Genomic DNA, 18,905 nt, shown 5'->3' with positions numbered 1-18,905 from the left:
GCTCATTTGGCAAAAGAAAAAAAAAAGATTTAACCTACTTTTTTTAGTATAATAGCCGTCGAAACTACTTATCTGCGACTCTCGAATGGTTTTGCAACAGAAGGACGTAGCAGGAATAGACTCAAGTGACAGACGATGTATACCTGGAAACCAAGATCACTATCTGAAGATTTTGTTATATTATATACTCAGCAACTATTCAACAACTTTATCCCTTCCTAAAAGGTATGGAAACAAAAAGTAAGACAAAAGAAAAAGAAAAAAAATCGTAACCGCCATTAAATTGAGCAAGAACACACTTCGAAATTGTAAACACCATAAATTCCCAACCATTGTTATTAGTTAAAAGTTTAAACCTAGTTTTTCAGTATAATCAGCCGTCGAATCTACATGTCTGCAACTATGTTGAGCGGTTTCGCAACAGAAGTGGCGGGAAGAGAGTGAAGTGACAAAGTGACGATGGAGACCTGCAAGGGTTTAATAATACATAGCTGTGTCTTTTGCCGAAGCGCCCAAGTCCTAACCCCAGTGTCTCCAAAAGGATCAAAACTGGTTCGGGCCTAATTGGTTCGGAGAGCAAATGCAAAAGACGAACCGGATGCAAGCAACCGGAGGAGTTGTTAGGGCGTAGACCGAGGAGGACGCCTTTCGTATACACACATCGTTGCATGGCCCTTCAGATTATTATGAATCTCGATGCCATCTGATGATCCTAAAACGAAGAATCACTGCAATCTGCTACATCAAAATCTAATTGAGTAGTGTATTGAACTCATGGTTCGTGATCTCGGTATCGGTTGGATCGGATCAGATTGGGAACGAATTGGTTGATACGGATCGGGATCACCCAAACTCAGGCAAATATGACACTTTCATCCCTGTTTTCTTATAAAAAAACTTTTTTTTTTTTTGCATTTTTACCCGTCTGTACAACTGGATTGGATCGGTCTCGGTCGATACCGATCCGATCCGGCCAATATTGTCCGATCCGATCCGATACCTCAAACCATGATTGAACTACAAATCGAGAAGAGTGATATCGGTCGAGAATGCCCAGCTGGAGAATGGTTCAGATTCTCGTACGAGGACCTGACCTAGCATTGTCCAGTAGTACCCAGTCCAATTGAGTTGTGTATTGAACTATAAATCCGATCGAGGATATCCAGTTGGAGAATGGTTTTGACCTAGCCTCGTTCAACTGTGCCCTTGATTATAAGTTTTTTTCTTTTTCTTCTTGGTAAGAAAGGGTAGAGATTGGACATGTCGCTAGCTTTTATGGGAAATTTTATGCTCTCAAGTGCAGTGCATTGCCCAGTGCGCTTACATGGCGTATTGGGCGGTGCACCACACAAGAAGAGTGATGGATTTTAATCCGCTCGATGCGCCACATAGGTGCATTGGGCAGTGCACTACACCTGAGACAATAAAGATCTCTTTTCTGCAACTAGCGGCTCAACCAAATTGGGAGGATTGGGATAAGAGTAAGGCGATCAATCGATTCAGTTTCAGTTATTCAGTCATTTTTTGCTCGGTTTAAGAAACAAAATGTAGAAACCAAAACCGAATTGAGAATAGGAATACATTTTCAAAATCAAAACCGAATCGACTTGGTTCGGTTCAGTTCGATGTGGATATTGTTTTTTTCAATTTAGGTCATATTTTAAATGTTTGTGCCAAGTTTTTACATCTTCACCGATAAAAACCCCTTATTTGTTAAGATCATAGTCTACCAAAATTTTCCCAAATATTAAAATGGAAAACAATTTATCATCCACATTTGATTACAATTTTTAAAAAATAATATAATTTTATACGGTTCCTTATTTGGTTTGAGAATAGGTAATTCAGTTCAGTTTAACAGTTTAGACTTTAGACATGAAATCGAAATCAAACCAAACATAGAAAAAATTCCAACTTTGGAAACAAAAACCAAAACGATTTACTTTGGTTCGGTTTTGATATTCAATTTCGGTTATAAATTGACACCCTTAGATGGGATGGTAGAGGTAGGAGGACTTTTTTCATGGGGTGGGAGGAGAGAGGCAGACACAATGCTAGGCATAGCACGAGTGTGCCCAGCCTTTACCCTATACATAATTATAAGCCAAGAGATTGTTATCTGGTCGTGTAGCCCCTGTATCAGAAAGTGTGCACACGGGTATCAACATGAATGGAATTTTTTATTTCTATGGGAGTGGAACAAGCTCGTCTCCGGGGAGCCCAACACGCCCAGGGTGTTGCCAGTCGTTGGACTGTGCCGCACACATCCCTAGGCATATGCCAAGATATGTGTGACATAGCTCAACCGTTTGATGCCCCTGGGCACTGGAGTCCCTGGAGACGATCCTGATCCAATAAATTCACATGCTCCCTGTCTGGACGCAAGAGCTACAATCTTTTTCCCATAATTATAAGTGTTGACATCGTTGATTGATCAGTCTCTATCAATACTAATATGGTAACTTCCCTTCGATCTGAATTGGTTGGAGTTTTGGCAATATTGATACATAGATACGATATCAATTATTGTATCCATGAATGCACTAGGAAAGAGAATAAAAGAAACATTTGAATTGTTTAATCAATTATTCACACTTTGTGTACAATTCCCCTCCTCCTATTTTCATTCATATTTTTATTTATTTTTTTGATGAAACCAAATCTTATATTAAATTAAAAGGTGGAATTTATACAATCCATGCACAGAAGGTTGGGGGAGGCCAAGTCAACACAAGATTGAAAATAAGAAATAACAGAGTGATTAGTCAAAGTTTTAAAAGTAATCCCAGACGTTCGATCCAATATCTTCAAAAAATAGGGCAATACTATTACTGCGTAAGGACAAGGCGAAAGGGATGGAGTTGGAAGAAGTCCAGGTATCATGCAATTAGCGCACCAAACTTCTTTCAGCTGCACACCCTTCACAGCAGCGAGATCAAGACCATTAAGAATGGCAATCAACTCAGGTTCCAAAAAATGATCATTTTTGCACCTCCCGGCAGTGAGAAAATGAATTTTCCCTTGAACCAAAAAACCAAAAGCCCATCCAGGTTTACCTAGATCTTTGGACTCGAATCCTGTGTAGAACAAAACAAGGAAATCTAAAATAGGTAAATCCAAACAAGGATTAGCAAAAATACAATTATTATCAACCAATACAAGCGAAATCGAATTCATATTGAAAAAGGTGGGGGAATAAATGTTCATATCCCAGAGCCACTGGTTAATCTTCTGCAAAGTCAACCAAGGATTAGGATCACCAGACCGAAATACAACACAGTTCCGAGCCTACCAAATAAAATAACATGTAACAATGAAAATAGAAAAGAACCAATGAAGTGAAGGCTTATCAAGCTGTCTGCCAAAGAACAAAGAGGTGTAGAAATTCATAATATATATAGGGGGAGGCAATGTGTTCAGTCCTCAACCCCAAAGGACCAGCTACCCAGATGTGCTTAACCCAGTCGCAAGAGAAGAAGATATGCCAGAGGGTCTCATGACAAGTGCCACAGAGAGCACAAGTGGGATCAATCTGAATCCAATTCGAAATAGAATCCTTAACCGGAATCCCTGTATATAATACACGGCAGGAAAAAAAATATTTAAACTTAGGATGAATTTTAATTTTCCAAAAAAATTTCCACCAGGTGATAGAAGTAAAATCAGCTACAATGTTAGACAAAAAAGAAGCAGCAGCCTTAGTCCTAAAACGTCTATCTCGAGTTAAAATACACCACCAAGAGTCAGCCGTGTCAGAGCACATTTATAGGTTTCATATGAATTACCCAAAAAAAAAGTCATAGGTTTCATATGTAAAAGGCATATTCACATTTATTTAAACCAAGTTTTTTTCCCAATATTGACATATTCATTTATAATACATTAATATTGCGTTTTTTTTTTTTGGTAAACATTGTAGGGAGGGGGCTCACGGCAAGCAGGAGGCCTTACCCAATGGAAGGGGTAGGATGATCCTTTCCCATGGGGAGGAAAGAGAGATTGACTTAGGGTGGGCACGAGGTGTCAAATAATTTATCATTTTACTCTTTCTTTTAACATTATACTTATTTTTTTTCCAATAAAGGTAAATATAGTAATTTCACAAGTGAATTCAAAATATATGTACAATTAATGACATAATGACATGTTGCTTTCGATTTATTTTTGAAAACCCTTTTATACCCCTAACTTAAAGAATTATTTATAATAACACAATGGACAATTACAAGAAGGTGCCACGTTCTAAATACAACAAAAACAGATGTCATTTAGACACCCCCTTTATAATATTATAGACCCCAAAACAAAACTCCAATAATCTTCGCTATAAACTTAGGACCAAGTTTTCCTCCACCCACGGTGAATGGGATCTCATTTACTGAGGGGAGACGACGGGAATGAGTATCAGGAGGGTATTTTAGAATATACTAAAACCCTAGAAGGGGTTTGTGAACCCTAGGATGGTGGGTGAACCATCATCTATGGGTGAAGGAAAACTTTGTCCAGAAACATACATGATCCATCTTTTTTTGGTCAGAAAACACACTCAATCTAATTAGAACTTATTTAGAAGCAATAAGTTTTTGTTTTTTTTGTTGGATAAAGTAAAGCAATAACTACTCAATGCAAACAAAATGCGAAAAAAAACAGGGGTAGAATAAGGTACCGTTTGATAACATTACGCATGTTTCTTTCACCTTGAAAACCTAACTTGCAAACTCCTTCAACGTTAGTTTTACTCTTGCTTGAATCTCCTAAATGGTGAACCATTTTAGTTTTGGGGGACAATATCCTTATAAACAAGCTCAGGGCAATTTCAATTGTGGAGTTTGACATGGCATGGAATCAAACAACGGACAAAAGTACGAAATTTTGCTGCTACACCAAGTTAATTATTCCACTTCCTTGGCTGCCAGCCTTGTCGCAGGAACATTCCTTGGGTATGTTTTCTACATTTTTAGTTGTAGGTCGATTCAACCCTCTCTGGTTCCCCAGTTCAATTGATCCGTCTCGATCCACGGCTGGTATGACTGATACCATATTCACATTCTTGTATCGCTATGAACTTTGGGTATGTTTTCTACATTTTTAGTTGTAGGTCTATTCAACCCTCTCTGGTTCCCTAGTTCAACTGATCCGTCTGGATAAAACAACTATTTTTATCATCTGAGAATGCAAAATCAACTTGAAATGGATTTCAAGAATGCATACCAAACGCAGTCTTAATATTATATGATCAACGATACAAATTTAATATATATATATATATTTTTAAGTAAGAGATATATATTACAATGATTACATCATATAATGTAAGTAATCTACAAATTTTGGGATCAAAAGTATCAAGCCATCCAGTTCTTGTGGGAATACTAGGAGGTACAACCAGGCCACTGGGTTGGGTCGGGCTTTTTTAAACCCCAGCCCAACCCTAGATCCCCTTAACTTAACTCAGGCCCAGACCAACCCAAGGTCAGGCTGGGATATCTCAGCCATATATCCCAGCCAGGTCCAGACCTGTCGGACTCAGCTCAGCCCATCCCAACCCTGTTTGACCCTGGTTGGGCTGGGTTTGTCTTAATTAGTTCTAGCAACCCCTATGTATGATCTAAGTTATGTATAATTATATATTATATATTTACATATATTTACATCTACCAGGCTGTGGGCCACACTCAGAGCAATGCCTTAACCCAGGCCTGAAATGGGCCTATAAATCTCAGCCATGGCCCAGCCTGCTAGTTGAAAAGCCCATCCCTGCAGGCTCACTCAGGCTCAGGACGGGCTCAGGCTGGCCAGGCCAAACTCTCATTAACAGAATTGAAATGAATGAAATCGTTTTGTTATTTCTTCATCATTTAGGGTTGATTTCTATTTACATAGTCTCATGCACATATTGATATAGGTTGTGTCATTACTGTCATATAATTAACTATGTTCATACACGTATGCATATAGCTTTATGCTTGATATAACTACACATAGCTTATACGTGATATGAAAATCTAGTTATGGCTTTTGGGTATGTTTGGCTGATGCCCAAACACAAGCCCAATTTGAATCCCAATTAGACCAGCACACAACATGTGCAAAAAAAGCATTTGGGTTGGTTCCACTCCAGCCAATTGGAGGTGATAATTATTCGGTATTGTCCGTGTCTCCAGATTTATTAACCAACCAGGGCGAATCTCCTTATGTTGATGTTCCACTTGTCTCTGATTGCTGATAACTGCAGTACTGTCCTTACTGTAGTAGTACTTGTCTAGTAGAAATAGTTGAATTGGCTTCCAACTTTATGAGATCTGTCTGGAGATTCACTGAAACTTGTGGACATTGGTGGTGACATATGGGCCTGCTTTACTAAATTAGTCTTCCGTGCTTGGCTTGAGACCAATATTAATGTATCATTACAGTCTGCACATGCAAAATGTGGCGACAGTGAGATTGGAATTGTTCAATTATCAGGGAATGTACCCAATCGGTAGGTCGTGAACCATTATGAATTTGATTAATAGGAACAGTTAAAATTAGTAAGAGAGAAGTTTTGTCAAGTTCTTAAAAAATTTGGTCTATATGTATAATAATAAGAATATAAACAACCCAAGATCTCTGCCCAGGCCAGGCCCGAGCTTAGATAGGGCATAGAAATCTCAGCCCTAGCCTGTCCTGTGGGTTGAAAAGCCAAGTCAAGCCCAAGCCAAGCTCCGTCGGGCTTAGGGGTGGGCTTTAGGCTCATCAGGCCAAACAGAAAAGAGATTTGACGGCTGTGAGATCTCCTCCTTGGCTAATTTTGCTTGATCCTATGTCTAGATGCAAGAACCAAGCGATTGGTTAATATTATTTTTCTCTATATAATAACTAAACCCCACTATATTCAACTAAACTAGTTGTTATTCAGCCTTGCATAGGTTGGAGGAGATGAGATCGTAAGAGAATTCTCTATGTGAGCTTACCAATGTTTTAATGGTTTGGCACATTGAAGTGTTCCCCTTTGATTTCATGTCCAATCAGGGGTGTCAAAGTCCAAGAGGAGTTAGTCAGATCAATCGAAAACGTTTGGATCAGCCCAAATCAAATGCTTACATGTTCAACTTCGATTTTTTTTGGTTTCAAAATAGAGTTACTGATGAGGATAACCACGTGTACAACTTATAGCTTCAGATGAACAAAAAGTCTTGAAAACTAAGGAATGGCATGTGACCATTCTGTCCTACACATGATGGACAAAGCCTTCCTAGTCAAAACTTCTGCTAAACAATTTACAACCCTTGGAATACAAAAAAAAGAGAGATTGGAATGATGACAAAAGATGCCTAATATCCTGCAATACTATTGAAACCTCCAAAAGAGATAGATTTGATAAATGTTCACTTTCGAACGGTGTTTTTTAAAACTGATAGAAAATCCAAAATTGATCGAACTAAATGAGATTGTAAACTTGGCTGAACCTAATAAAATTTAGGACTTTTAATTATATTTTATGAAAAAAAGAATATTATTTGATCGCATGGATCTATACCCAGTCCTAGGAACACGCAAAATTATCACCCCTCCCCCATGAAATAAAAATTCCATCTATGTCAATGCTTCAACGTGTGCTTTCATTAGACCTTACGCTGGTGCAAGGCCAGAGCCGAATCTAAAAGAAATCGAAACTTATTTTATGGGTTCAGCTTCGATTTAACCCAGTACCTGCCCAAAACTGATTCAACTTATACGAAACTGGGCCCGACCGTTCGATTGATCCGCCGTAAGTGGGGCCACGATGAAATTAGAATAGTAGTCAACAACTCACAACTCAGATCTCTTGGAGACGTCGCCGGATTGCTGACTCACAATCTACTCAGACCCCAAAGACTTTCTAAACGGCACGGAGTCTTACTTCTGAACCAGAGCTCGTGACGGTTGGTCGCTCGGTCGGCTAATGAAAGGACCCAATAGGCACAACGTCGTTCAAGGTGGGACCCCATCTAGGCATCTAGTTCCTCCTGGCAAAATAATAGAAACAGCAATCATTACCCTCACGAGTCCACAAACAATAAATAAGCTTAGAATACGATGTTTTCTCAATTTACTATTTATGGAGATCCTGTCCACCGCCCTCCTTAGATTCGTCAAATTTCCAACTAACCGAGAATGTTGTTGCTTTGTTCCTTAATTTAATCATTAATTTGATGGTTTTTCTTCAAATCCCCAAGAAAGCTTGATCTGATTTATCTGATATCATACTGTATATAATATGGTAATCATAAAGATGATCATCACATTGTAACTTCGTTTTTGTAGCTTTTTTAACTGCCTCAAAGGGTGTGATTGTCTGATCCATATCATATGCTGCAGATTGGACGACTGGACAGTCACCATATTTGAAATGCACGTGGTCTTATTCTTCCATTTGTTTATATATAATGCTGATCAGGTCCCGCTAACAGAGCCAATGGTTTGGAGTTCTTGTAGTAAATTAATGGAATGGTATGATTAGTATTAAAGCGGCATTGTGGAAGGTATTCTTCACATTCTCACAGTTCCTCAGGTTCATGATCGAGATCAAAAATTAAGATTTCTATGTTCTGTAATCTGATCTGGTATATCTGGAACAGCTATTGGGATTTGGTATTCAGAAACTCCCCTTTTCGAATTTTCAGTATCGTTTTACGAGCTAATATTACAACTCATGATTTTGTGGGTCACACTCAGTCTCATAAGCCCAGAGAACCCAGATTAGTTGTTTGGTGCCCTCCTCCTCAGTCCTACTGCAAATTCAATGTGGATGGTGCTAGTAGAGGCAATCCAGGAACAGCAGGCATTGGTGGAATTTGTAGATCAGCAACTTCCTTCATCGGCTGTTTTTCTTTTGGAATTGGCCACACATATGCTTTGGTCGCAGAAGCCAGTGCTATTCGGCAAGCTCTTCTTTTGGCCATCAACTAGAATATCTCCCGTCTCATCATCGAGAGCGACAATCTTTTATTGGTACATATTCTCACTAATTGCACAACTCAGATTCCCTGGCGTGTAGCTTCTTTGGTACAAGATTGTAAGACTCTCTTCAGATATTTTGAAGACATTCACCTCCAACACATCCTTAGACAGGGTAATGCTACAGCGGACATCCTGGCTACCACTGCAGCTGACACTCAGTCTTCACACATATGGATGTATTATCTCCCCCCCCCTTGATCTCTATCCTAATGTTTTTAGACTCTTCTGAAACGTTGTTTCAACAATAATAAATTCTGGTTATCAGAAAAAAAGTATAACTAGTATTGGATCATTTGACTAATATGCTATGGTTTGAATTACATATTACACCTCATCAGCTAGTACTTAATCTTAAGAATTAATCACGTAGCAGTTCCACGATTTACAAAAGAAAGATGAAAAAGAGATCACATACATACAAAACACAAATTTACGTCGTTCACTCAAGATGGACTGCGTCCACAATTGAGTGATAATCAGAGCTTCCACTATTCTAATGAAGAAATTACAAAACCCTCATACCCACCTCCTTACGAGATAACCTTTACATAGCATGTCGAGCAATCCAATATAAAGAAATCCTAATCCCCAAAAGTATAAAAACTCACCTCCCAAAAAAAAAAAAAAAAAAAAATAAACGACTCCTCAAAATTTGGCTTAGGGGCTCTTGTCTCCCAACCCTGTCCACTCAATAGTGAATGGGACCACTGATATTGGGTAAGAATCACCAATACTACTTGTATTAAGTTGAGATCAGGCTTCATCAATAACATATATGTGGGCATTTTCTGAGTTATTTTAATTAAGAATCTATGGCCCACTCATTAGGTGGATTGTGCAAATCCTGAACCCAATTAAGAGCCTATAATCCACACAAATCAAACATGATAGAGACCTATAAGAACCATGGAAATCTCGTGCTAGTGATTTGTAGCGATGGATCAGAAGAGTCGAACTCAAGATCTCCATTTGATACTGAGCTGCCCCTTGGGCTAACACTATTCTTTTTTTTTTTTTAACATTTTCTAATAATAGCAAGGGCAATCGTGGATGGCAATGGTTCCAATAATTTATGAAAAAAACGTTAGAAAATGAAACAAGAAAAAGGACGAAATTTTGCTGCTACTTGGACTGAAAGAATATTATTTATCAAAAGTTTTTTTTTGTATTTTTGGTACAATGGTCCTTATCACAAGTTAACAGAGGAAAGCTCAAGGGTTCACAAATACCCTCCTATGTTTAATATTTTCCCTTTTTGATTCATAAATACCCTCTTAGGTTTTTGTATTTTCCAAATATCTTTTTAGATTCCCTTTCTTTGACAGTAAATGGGATAGAGGAACTGAATGGGATAGAGGAACATTCCTGCAACCTAACCTGGATAGCAGCAAAATTTAAAAATAAAAAATAAAAAAATAGAAGTGAACTTGTTTGGATCCTGTTTTCTAAAATTTTCAAATTAAAATACGTTTTAAAATCCAAAATCTATTTCTACAATTCATACGCAACACAGCCTTAACCCTAAAGAGAGTTTCTGTGTAATGATTTTACTGTAGCCGACGTGTCAAGTTGAGACTTGTAGATTGGCGTTAACAGTAGCTAAAAACGGGAACAGCATTCCCGAGCTTGGCATCTTCTTAAGTAACATGTATATATTCTCTCCTCCTCAAACGACGTGAAACCTGAATCACTGTTTCTTCCTGAGTTTGAAGTTTTGAACTTGAAATGTGTGAGAACCAGTGTGTGGGTCCATTATCGTTAGAGAACTACTAGTGTGGTCCCCTCTGAACGGGATGCAATATCCGTACGGACTGCTCAAGAATCAAGATTACTACTACTACTGTTCCAGATGATGCTTTGCCCGCGGCAGCTGCTGCTGCTCTCATTGCAAATAGATGGCCCCCATATACCTTTGGATCGAATCCATTTTTCTACTTTCAAAATGACCAGTAAGGTTTGATTTCATGACGCGCAAAGCCAACTACAAAAAACAAGGAAGAACGAAAAATATAGATTTTAGTCACCGGTATCATAACTTTTCTTTTTATATATTTAACTGAACCATAGGACTTGTTTCTCTTATATATACTTAGTATAGACTACAGAGCAATGGGGTTCTTTGAGCCCATTGATGGATCTGATCAATGCATATAAAGCTTTAAGGTGGAGTCTTTTCTAAGAACATAAGGACACTAGCCGACTAATGTGGAACTAAACTATACAGTTGTACTATTTTTTATCGATTCTTTTAAACTTTGGGACATGGACTCTCACATGGCTGATGTTTTAACCATAGAGTTGCACTCATTGCATCAATTTATTCGAACTTTAGGCCTTGAGCCCGGTTGAGGTTGGAAAAATAATACTTCTAACTTTCTCTCTGTGATATGAGAATACGAAAACGATATGTGCAAGGTCAACAAAATAAATAGAGAAACACAAACACAAAAATAAGAGGCAAGAGATTTATGTGGTTCGGCAAACCGTCTATATCCACATAGTGAGATCCAACTTCCACTATGAATTAAAAGAAGAGAAAATAGTACAATCCTTGCGCTTTGATACCTATACCCAAGCACTCATGTAAACCATTCTCTCATCTCCCATTCACTCTACATATTTTCACCTTGGTTCCTTGTTATACCTCTTGGACTCTCACTTGGATCTTGACATCTTGCCTCCTTATTTGGATCAACGCTACTCTCTTTGGTAAACATTTTTATCATTTTATAGGGCTCCTTCTTTACCTTATTGTTTTCTCTATCCTTAGAGAAAACTCACTAATTCTCTCTCTTCCTTTAAGATGTCTCTCCACCTTGCTTAATGTTTCCAATCATTTTCATTCTTTTGAAAAATCCAATTTTAATGAAGACTCCAATTCCTCCACTAGCCCATTTAGACCATTAAACCGAAATATTAAGTGGTTTAGATAAAAGCCACCAAACCTAATAAATCTCACATGATCATTGAACAAATATTTTATTTTAATACCGTTAATTAAACGTTGTTCAATCCAAAACCCCGAACTTCAAGACGAAGATTCATAAATTTAACAGTCATATAGTGCTCGATCAATATGAGACTAAACACCACATTCTTGATCATGGAACTCCACTCCACGAGAGTCTAGTGAATCTTCACGTACGTGAATGACTCACAACTGTTCAGATGGAATATTCTCATAGACTGGATTCCATCTGAATAGTTGTGAGTCATTCACATACGCTCACGTACGTAAAGATTCTCCGCTCACGTTCCATGAAGGGGTTTTATAATTTTTTGGTACCTAAAAAAAAAAACAAAGAATTTAAGACTTTAGAAACCCGTGTGTATGAGACTCTGTGGAAGTTGACAAATTTAGAGTATGGAGAGGGATGTATCAAAGTTTGTCTCCATGGGAGCAAATGAGCGATAGAAGACTGAAGCCACGGCCCACGGGTGAAGAGATGCATTTGCCGGCGAATCAACCGTCGACCGACACGCGGAGGAGAATCTATGCTTTGCTTGCAGATAGAGGATACATAGAAGCAGAGAGAGTCTCCAGGTAGGTCCATCTCTGTCTCTCGGAGCCAGTGAGCCCTGAGGCCTGAGGACCTCTTCTTAGCTTGGGCTCGTTAGTGAGGGTGTGGGGTCCAAAATGGAGTGCTCTTTCGGTTTGCTCTTTTTCGAGGACCCAAATATTCCCGGTTCAGTCACGTCAATCGTTCTATGTGACATATGACTACGCCGTGATTTCTGACGTGTCCCCTTCAATAAAATAATAAAATATTAAATCCACGTCGACCAGTACTTCTATTCTTTAACCAACGGCTCAAGTCGTCCCGATTTAGGAGAACGATACTGTCCCGCAACACATCAGAGCGTTTGCACGCCAGAATCGCCTACTTTTTAGTCAAGTTAATAGAGAGGGGTCAGAGTCAGACTTACTGTCATAACAGACAAAAGTGGGGACCCATTTGAGAAGAAGAGCCACCGACGAAACCAAGACCACTGTGTTAAGACTTAAGAGACTTGAGAGAACTCCTCCTCCCCACCACCTTTTTCTCCCTTCTTATTCACAGCTCCTCCACTACCACACCAACCAACCCAAACCCATCAATTCCTCTCTCAATTCCCACACTGTTATCCATCTTCCTTCATTCCCACCTCTCTCTCTCTCTCTCTCTCTCTCTTCTTCTTCACTACTTCCTTTGTATTCTGATACCATTGAATGATCATATCAGTACTCCAGCTGATTTACCTTCTTTGTTGAATGGGCATTACCTCTCTCCAAGTTTGCATGGATACCTCTGAGTGGTTACAGGTAAGGCATGCATTTATTTTCACTACTTATCAAAAAAAGAAACAAAAAATGAAATAATTTAGATTAGATTATTATGTTCTTGATCAAATTTTTTTGTTTCAATAACAAGGCATTCTTCTTGAATTCTTTTGTTTTCTTGAAATCAAAATCAGGGTATGACACACGAGGAAGCACAGATGGATTCATCTTCATCGCCTTCTGGTGATATAATCACATGCTCAAGGCCCTTAATCGAGAGGAGACTAAGGCCTCCACATGATCAAGCTCTCAAGTGTCCTCGCTGCGATTCCACACATACTAAATTCTGTTACTACAACAACTACAGTCTCTCCCAGCCAAGATACTTCTGCAAGACATGTAGAAGGTATTGGACCAAGGGAGGTTCCCTACGCAACATCCCGGTTGGTGGTGGCTGCAGAAAGAACAAGAAGGTGTCTGTTAACAAGAAATCCAGTGATAACAATCAAACACTTAACCAACACCCCACCACCTCATCATACTCACACGACGGCACTGATCTGCACTTATCATTTCCTGAGTTGCATCTTTCACACCTCACATCCCTTTTAGGGCATTCTTCTGGGAATCTTGGGAACCCTCTTCTAATGGAGAGCAAGTACAATGCTCTACTAGAAAACCCTTCAAGGCCAACTGTTGATTTCATGGAGAATAAGTTTGATGCCATACTTGGAAACCCTAGAAACCATGACTTCATGGGAAGCAATCATGAATTGGGTCTTATGAGTGGTTTTGGTGATGTGGGTCATAATGGGTTTACACCTTCTAATCTCCATAGTCTCTGTTCACCATATGGGAATGGGATTTGCTTAGATGGGAACAATAATGCTACTGTAGTAGATACTTGTCAGAGGCTAATGCTTCCATTTGATCAAGGAAGTAATGAGGATCCATTAAATGCTGTAGAGACAAAACCAAATAAACAGTTCTTGTCTCTTGAATGGCAGGATCAAGGTTGCTCTGAAGTTGGAAGAGATTCCTTTGGGTATTTGAATAGTCTTGGATCATGGAATGGTGTAATGAATGGTTATGGATCTTCTACTTCAAACCCATTAGTTTAAATTAATCCAATTACTTCTTATTATCTATTTCCTTGAAGCATGACTGCATGGAAGACGGCTGCAGAAGGAAATAATTCACTTCATCTGTCTTTAGTGATTGTTTTTTTAATATATTGAGCCTTTTTTTTTTTTTTTATTTGTTTTTTCTTTCCCACTTCTTTTCTTCCATCATTTGCGATGAGTTGTATCTTGGGAGAAAGACATTCAAAGTTGTAGGATTTTGTTGTAATACTCGAGAAAGATATATTATCGCTTTTTAGAAGAATGATGTGTGTTAGTACCTTAACTTTTGTTGTTTTATATATTATCTATGTGAGAAGAAGTTGAATATATCGATGAAATAGATTAAGAAAGTGGGGAAAGGAAAGGAAAGGAAAGGAAAGGAAAGGAAATTCTCTTGGATGTTGTGTACGTCCCTACCCTGATGACTCAGGGGGTTCTGATTTTGACAGACTTGACTCTTGACCCGAATACTTGGAAGCTATGCCCACTCCTTATTTTGCCTTTTTTCTTCTGTTCTGTATCTGTTATCTTTCACTTCCTTCTACTGTTTGGTTTCAGGTGGGAAATTGAGCTGGAAAATATTGTTTAAGTTTCTGGAAAAGGTAAAAGCAGAAACCACTCAGGTTAGGAGTTTAGGACGTCAATCCTCAGAAATGTTTAGACGCCTTTAGCCCATCACAATCGTTCAAAAGCTCAACACCACCTTGCCACTTCTCTACTGAAAATGGAGAGATTAGGCTATCGGACCAGAGTCACAGTGAAATTTTTGCTTCTTGGGTTAGTGTTGAACCAATGTCTCTAATAGTATTTAATGAATCGATCAGGTTTGATGGCTTTACCTTCCTATTTGGATCTTACTATATTTGTTATGGGTTTTCTTTCTGTCACTATGCCTGGTGAACTATAAGACTTCACTATTTACCACATGGCAATATATAGGTTAATCCATGTGATAGAGGACCAAGCAAGCATATCATATGTACACTTTTAGTTTAAAATGAATAGAGAAAGTAGCTAAAATTACAAAAGATTCCATTTTATATTTTATATTGATGAAGCTAAAATTATAAAAGATTTCATTTTGTATTTTATATTCATCTTCATTTGATGGTATTTTGATAATTTTATTAAAATTTTGAACTAGAGTTTGAAGAACTTTCCTTACTTTAGACTAAAATTTGGCTATTAAGATGTATGTATGTATGTGGGTCCTCTATCACATAAATCATAGACCAACCTATGTATTGCCAATTGCAAATAGTGAAGAATTATACTTTACTAGGCGTAGTGACGTCTAGAAGGACCCACTAGTTATTAGAGTGACCTATCTATACAAGGACGGACCGAACCCTTATCAAATCATTAGTTGTGGAGATGCCGAGGGTTGCTTTAATCATAATGGGCTCACATTTGACTTAGATATAAGGAAGCCCAACACATTAGGTGTGAGCCCAAACTGTAATAATATCATGGGCCTCTCGAGAATAAAAAGTTCGGCTTGTTCTGGGCCTACTGCCACATAACCCGCATTATGGTGTTGCATGAGAGATTGGAAAGTTTTTCTTATTTTAGGATAAAGTTTTTTTTTTTACTATTATTTTTCCATGTTTTCCTTCACTATTCTTGATGCTATCCAAGCACAATGATTACCATTGGCTTTAAGAAAATAAGGTCCTATTTTTTAAATTTTGCTACATGAAAGGGTGCTATGGTAATTTTGATTGTATGAATATATGCTATTTTCTTTTAGGTTTTTCTTCAAATGCCCCCTCTCAAATTACCCAAACGTACAAAATGCCCCTTACTTTCCAAACCATGTAACACTCTGGTCCACATCTGACATTTTTTGAACATGATTAGACCATTTGTCCCTTGATAAGGTACAATGACAAAAATACCCTTATCTGAAAAAGGAGAAAAACCTGCAAACTCATCTTCCCTATCGTTTAGGGTTTAGGGTTTAAAAAATGGGAAAAATTACAGGTTTTTTCTGTTTGAAGATTGGTTAGATTTGTTTGAGGGGGAGTGTGGCCTCTGGCGCTAGCACACACTGAAGTATTCAATTCTACCGTTTCTCCAACTCTGTCTGTTCGTGTCGATTCTGAAAAGAGAACCCAAACAGACAAAAACCAGCCACAGAAAGACAAATAGTGTAAGAGAAACAGAACAAACAAGGATGGCCAATCTCTGCAGGTCCAAAAATGTTAGGTCTTCAATTGAAGAAAACAAGATAGATTGAAGAAATTGCAGAGAATCTTCACTCTATGAAAGTTCTTCTGCTGGAAACTGTTACAATCTGGTATATGAGGCCAGTTCCTCCCAAGTCGCAACGTTGGGTGCAAACGAGAGCTCTAGTTGTCATTTTCTCCCCATCCATCGAAGTTAGAAGCATAATTTCTCCCAGATGCAAAAGCACTTTTCTAGTGGTTACCACAAATTTTTATCTTCTCAAGTCAGGGGCACCGGAATTGAGAGGATAAAGATCCATCCCCGGCCACCCAACATGTTAGAGGAAAAAAAGTTGCCACTGTGTTGGATTTTTAAATGCGGTACACTCGGCACTTAGCAGTGCACCGCACTAGAGAGGATGAAAATCCGTTATTTCTGAGGAATATTCAAGACTCCCACTTCCACTTCAAAAATAAATAAATAAGAGCAATTTTCTCTATTTTCTCTTCGTTTATTGGGAATAAGCATTTCAAAACTCTGAATAACACAGTTCTAAAGATAAGTAATCATGAGCGTTAATTGGGAATAAGCATTTCAAAACTCTTGCATTATTGGAAATGATAATATGATGTGTATCTATTTTTAGTTCCCCACTCTGTTTCCATCCTGGTTTCTCCGTGATATTACCAATGGTCTCTCACGATCGGAGTGCAAGATAAGTGTACTAATATCTTAAAATCTAGAGTTCCGGACTTCAATAGCCTATTTCATCAGTCGATGGAACCAATCTTTCTCTTCTTTCAGTCTTCATTGGAGGAGATGGGTGCCAGCATAAGAGAATGACCCTATGGAAAGTTCACTAACAAATTGGGATTTTTGAACATCTAGAGAGTTCATGTTTGCATCTCCATTGTCTTTCAGTCATTTTTTAGTACAAAATAAATGCCCACAGTTTTTCTTTCAATTTTTCCTCGTTAAAAAAAAAAAATGCAACAGAAATTATTCAACCAAAGGTGAAGGGGACGGAATTTGATTTTCAAAGGACAAATTTTTATTGAAATATTCAAATCACCCCTCCCCCATCTTCTCTGTTTCCTGCTCCTTAACAAAATAAATTTGAATGATTTTTTTTTACAGGAAAAAGTTACAGTTTTTATGCACAACCTAGCATGAATGTCCATTCGAAATGATATAAACACCCTTGCCCCCCATTTGACGGAATGGGAGAATCTCTTGCGTACAAATATATTCACCATTCTTATATTTTAAACAAATAACAATGAAAAGGGCTTGTGCAGTCAAGCAGGAAGGGCTTCCTATGTGGCATTCTCACAACATTGTTCCACAGGGATAGATGATGTGGCTATTATGATTGTTGGATAGAGAGGGCATGGTTTTGGATTAACCAGGTGTCAATCTAGTTCGATCATATTCTCCCATGTAGTGGCATGCATCGCATGTATGTCCATGCATGCCTATTGACACACTGATCATTAGTATGCAATCTCTCTCCTCTTGACACTCTCCTTCCTCTCCACCCCTATTGACAAACCATGTTTCACACTCCCCATTGGAATACTCCCCTCACCCGACTGGCTCAAAGAAACCTTTCCCTTCTTAGGGAGAGATGTCTGTCTGGGAACGTGGCCCCAATGTCAGTGCGAGGGTCAATGGAAGCATGCGTTGAAGCATCAATAGGGATAAGATTTCTTTCTTTCATGTGGCCCTCCACTCTTTCTTAATTGTAGCACTACAATGTAGAACATTCCAGCCTGATTTGTTCCTAGAGATCCCAAGGCCAAGAGGTACAAGCACCTGCTTTTTATGATCCATATGGTCTTAGGCTGCCACCTTTTGATAAGATCATCAAAACTTGCTGAATATATTTCTGCTCTACCTCCTGAAGAACTCAAACAGATTGGTCCTGTGCTCACAGACAAGCTTAGGCATCCCCAATACAGCCAATTTCATCAGAAGGCTTTGTCTTGGGTCCACAGTGTAAACTGCTGCTGGATCTGAGCCTCAGGAGAAGAAGGCAGAGAAGACAGATGTAAAGTTAGCGTAATTTGATGTAGCGGCGAAGATCAAGGTGATCAAAGAGGTAAGAGCATTTAAAGAGGCTAAATACCTGGTAAAAAAGGTTCCATTTTTGTTGAAACTAGGGATTACTAATGAGACCAGGGATACTATAGAGAAGGCACTATGGAGCAGTTAAAAGCCGCATCTGGTGTCGCAGCTATGGGGTAAGGAGCTTCACAACTGCATTTCCAATACTCACAGACAAGCTTAGGCATCCCCAATACAGCCAATTTCATCAGAAGGCTTTGTCTTGGGTCCACAGTGTAAACTGCTGCTGGATCTGAGCCTCA

At 38.6% G+C, this 18,905-nt stretch overlaps 1 protein-coding gene and 1 pseudogene across 1 annotated transcript; both read left to right on the top strand.

Annotated features, from left to right (window-relative positions):
* Positions 1 to 13,180: 13,180 nt before the first annotated feature.
* LOC122654336 (dof zinc finger protein DOF5.6-like) lies at positions 13,181 to 14,629 on the top strand. Its single transcript, XM_043848391.1, has 2 exons — positions 13,181 to 13,285; positions 13,438 to 14,629. Exons 1-2 carry the CDS (start codon positions 13,235 to 13,237, stop codon positions 14,362 to 14,364), a joined length of 978 nt encoding a protein of 325 aa, XP_043704326.1. The 5' UTR covers positions 13,181 to 13,234; the 3' UTR covers positions 14,365 to 14,629.
* A 3,683-nt stretch (positions 14,630 to 18,312) lies between these two features.
* On the top strand, positions 18,313 to 18,783 carry LOC122654126 (annotated as a pseudogene).
* Positions 18,784 to 18,905: the final 122 nt, after the last annotated feature.

Source organism: Telopea speciosissima, chromosome 3, assembly GCF_018873765.1.
Source record: "Telopea speciosissima isolate NSW1024214 ecotype Mountain lineage chromosome 3, Tspe_v1, whole genome shotgun sequence".
Classification (NCBI taxonomy): Eukaryota; Viridiplantae; Streptophyta; class Magnoliopsida; order Proteales; family Proteaceae; genus Telopea; species Telopea speciosissima.
Note: the sequence above shows the minus strand (reverse complement) of the source record. Positions and strands in the feature narration are given on the sequence as shown.